Source organism: Neltuma alba, unplaced genomic scaffold (assembly GCF_004799145.2).
Source record: "Neltuma alba isolate B1F8T4 unplaced genomic scaffold, ASM479914v2 tig00011249_pilon, whole genome shotgun sequence".
NCBI lineage: Eukaryota > Viridiplantae > Streptophyta > Magnoliopsida > Fabales > Fabaceae > Neltuma > Neltuma alba.
The window spans coordinates 402,945-406,522 of record NW_021635966.1 but is presented as its reverse complement, the minus strand read 5'-3'; the positions used below and the strand labels follow the sequence as shown (position 1 = coordinate 406,522).

At 34.3% G+C, this 3,578-nt stretch overlaps 1 protein-coding gene across 1 annotated transcript; it reads right to left on the bottom strand.

Annotated features, from left to right (window-relative positions):
* Positions 1 to 375: 375 nt before the first annotated feature.
* LOC114762987 (transcription factor MYB4-like) lies at positions 376 to 1,368 on the bottom strand. The gene is made up of 3 exons (XM_028952582.1): positions 1,239 to 1,368; positions 1,018 to 1,147; positions 376 to 904 (listed from the first exon to the last, which is right to left on the bottom strand). Exons 1-3 carry the CDS (start codon positions 1,366 to 1,368, stop codon positions 376 to 378), a joined length of 789 nt encoding a protein of 262 aa, XP_028808415.1.
* Positions 1,369 to 3,578: the final 2,210 nt, after the last annotated feature.

The following is a 3,578-nucleotide window of genomic DNA, read 5'->3' as shown; positions in this document are numbered from 1 at the left end:
AGGAAGAAACACTGCTAGAAGACTGATTTCACAAGATTTTAATGAAATGAAAAAGAAAAAAATAGGATGGCTGAAATCAAAATGCAACGAAGAATCAGGATGTTGTGCTCTCTAAATGAAACCGTGCGCACTATGATGAGCTCATGGTGCTCATCGTGATGCTTAGCACCAAAACGGGATCCGAATCTCCCCCATCAAGCCGTGACATCTCAACAACGTAACTTCCACTGATACGTGGTCCCTTGTTCCTTATTTTCCTTGTATAGTACAGCACATTCCCAACCATTCAATAATATGCACATTATATATCTGAGTAAATAAACAAAAGGTACCTACTTTAGACAGACTGGGAAACAAAAGACAGAAATCATCCATCTATTGATCAGGATTGCAGAAGAGACCACAATATTGGTCGTAGAAATTGTGAGTCCAAAGTTGTGCCACGTTGGAGATAGGGGAAGAGGCTTGAGCTTCAGTCTCGGGCGGCGTAAACTCAGGATCAGGGTAGTAAGGGAGATCATCAGAATGAAAAAGAGGTGGATCCGTCCAGAAATTCCCACTCGTTGGCCCGGAATACGCATCCAGAAAAGAGAACTCATGATCTCTCGCCAAATCCAGGTTACTCTCCGACGTCGTTACGCAGGAGGATTTGCTCGAGGTTGATTCAGACCCCGCGGATTTCCCATGATCGTCGGCGTCGACCTTGAAAGTTTCGGAGTCCGAGAAACCTTGAGAATGATATTGATTGCCTGGCTTGACGACAGTGTCAATATCCTTGTCGTCGTCATTTGTGACTGACTTGTTTTGAGGTTGACTTCTGCGCGTGTTCTTGAGGTTGGTGTGCCAGTGGTTCTTTATTTCGTTGTCTGTCCTTCCCGGTAACTTAGCTGCTATAGCAGACCATCTGCACATCAAAGTTTGCTAATTTAAATCAATGCATAGCACTACACAACAGAAGAGATGAGACCACACCTGCAATATATAATTGAACAGAAAAGGTTATGTTGGAGCTCAAACCTGTTACCAAGCTGGTGGTGGAGTTCGATGATAAGTTCATCTTCTTCCTTAGTGTAGTTGCCTCTTTTAATGTCGGGCCTCAGGTAATTGAGCCACCTCAGCCGGCAACTCTTCCCACACCTGGCAAGACCTGACAAATCCCAATCATCATAAGATTGGAATTAATAAAATTTAGTCGGTAATTCGCTGTTATTAGATACATAAGGCGATGAAGTAATCACCTGCGAATCTGGGGAGTTGGCGCCAATTCCAACAGCCATACCTAGTAACATAAGCAATGAGCTTGCGGTCTTCTTCTGGCGTCCATGTGCCTTTCTTCAATCCATTCGTGTCACTGCGAGGATTCCTCATCTGCCTGCACAGTGTGTGTGTGTGTGTATGAATGCTGTGAACCAGAGAGACAAATTTAGAGAGGCTGATCGAGAGAGAGAGAGAGAGTGGTTTTCACTTAGTTTAAGTAAGCTGACATATATACTTCCGTTCGTACTTATACCCGGCGGACATCCATGCTGAACGTGTTTCACGGCCGATGTATCTAGTAGCTATCACTTTCGAGTTTCCTGTTCCGTGCCTCTTTTCAACGCAACCACTCAGTTGATTACCCAGAATTTTATCGAATTATACCCATATTCTCCCGTATTTAATATAAAATCTTATTCAGCTTTTATTTTCATCCTAAATATAATAATAAGATGTAAATTTATTTTTTCTCTCATATTTATTTATTTTTTTAAGATAGTTTGTATAATAATGATAATTCTAATCAATATATTTGATTAGTAAAGATATTTTAAGAAAGACAACACCTATTTATTATAAATAACTAACTTAACTGGTTTTTTAATCTACTCAAATTAGTTAACTAGCTCTTATATCAAGGATCAGACCTAGTACGTCGCTTTCCCTTACCACTTTGTATGTGTTCGTTTCTTAATTTAGTTTTTCTATTTCAAAGTCACCCCATTACTATTCTAAAAGGTCATAACCAAAATCTTTGAAGTTATGCTACATAATAGGATTAAAAAAGACAAACTTGAAAATATTAAATCCCTTGTAATTTATTAATATTGAATGAAATTCAGAAACTTATTTCTATTTGTTTTTTTTCCACTTAAGGACTATCACTCATGGGCATAACTTTTCTTTTTTTTTTTAAATTTTGTTTCGAAAATTAATTTGTGTCTGATGTACTTATAAAATTATATATATACACGCATATAAAGAAAATAATAAAATATTTAATCGTGACATCTTATCCCATCACGCATGGTGGAATATTTTATAAATTTTTTATACATACAATAATTTAAAAAGAATTACCAACGCAAACTCTAAAAAAAAATTTCTTAAAATTACTAAAATGCAGTTAAAGTCCCATAAAGTTAATTATAAATAATTTGTGAAGTACATTTACCAAGATACCCTTAATTTCTCGACAACCCCCCCCCCCCAAAAAAAATGTGGCCAGTGCTGAGGCTGAGCCTATGCTACTAGTTGGTCCATCGTGGGAAGTTGTCAAGCAAGTTCTAATTGATTATTTGCAAATGACAAGTATCCCATATAAGAATTGATAATTTTTGCTCTAGCAAATTGATAACTATTCTCCAAAAATTTACCAGTTATTTGCAAATGAAAATCAACAAATTTTTTTTAACAACTTCTCTATTAGAATTAACAACTTTTTTCATAGTTGTTGACCACTATCTTTTTGAAAGTCTTATGAGTCATTTTTTAAATTAAAAATTTTATTTCTAAATGACTAGTAAATATCGTGGAGATAATTGTCAATGTGCTATAACAAAATTGACAGTTTTAACACACATACGCAGAGACAGAGTAAATTTACAGTTACATCATAACAAATTCACAGTTGGACTTACAATTGTCCGTAATTCTAAGCTGACAATTTTATTATAAAAAATTAACAATTACCTTCTAAAATTGGAAAAAAATTTCAAAGGGATTTGAGGCTAAATTTATTATATATAATAATATGAATTATATTATTTTGTGTATTAGGTAAGTGGCCCAATTGCGATATATTGTTCTGACAAGTAGAGGTTTAAGGTTGAATTCTCGTCAGTTAATATATGGCCCTTTTTCATCATTCTCCTGATTTCCTTGTTGTAGGTAGCAGCTGTTTTAGCTTCGGCAACCACGAGGAGGGAGGGAGGATATGCTTCAAAAAATTAACTACATTATCAACAAGTTATTGATTAAGGGTGTGTTTGGATGAAACCAAACCGTGGTTTGGAAAAGTGATTCTGGAGAATAGATTCTGGAAAAAATAGATTCTGTGAAGAATAGATTTTGTAAAAAAGTGATTCTGAGAAGTGAGAGTGTTTGGATAGTTGTTATCAGAAGCACTTTTTATATATACAAATTACTAAAAAAAAGACATAAGTTAATATGATAATTACAGAAAAAATAGATTTTATGATATATTTTAATTTGAAGAAATAAAATTATTAATAATATATTTTTTACCAACATAATTAATAATATATAAGATAATATAATTAATAAATAATTAATGTCTAATATATTTATAAAATATAAGA

Coding starts and splice junctions, on each gene's coding strand:
- LOC114762987 (XM_028952582.1), bottom strand. CDS start 1,368: ATGAGGAATCCTCGCAGTGACACGAATGGATTGAAGAAAGGCACATGG. Junction 1,148..1,238: donor CCAACTCCCCAGATTCGCAG/GTGATTACTTCA, acceptor GGGATTTGTCAG/GTCTTGCCAGGTGTGGGAAG. Junction 905..1,017: donor CACCACCAGCTTGGTAACAG/GTTTGAGCTCCA, acceptor TTTGATGTGCAG/ATGGTCTGCTATAGCAGCTA.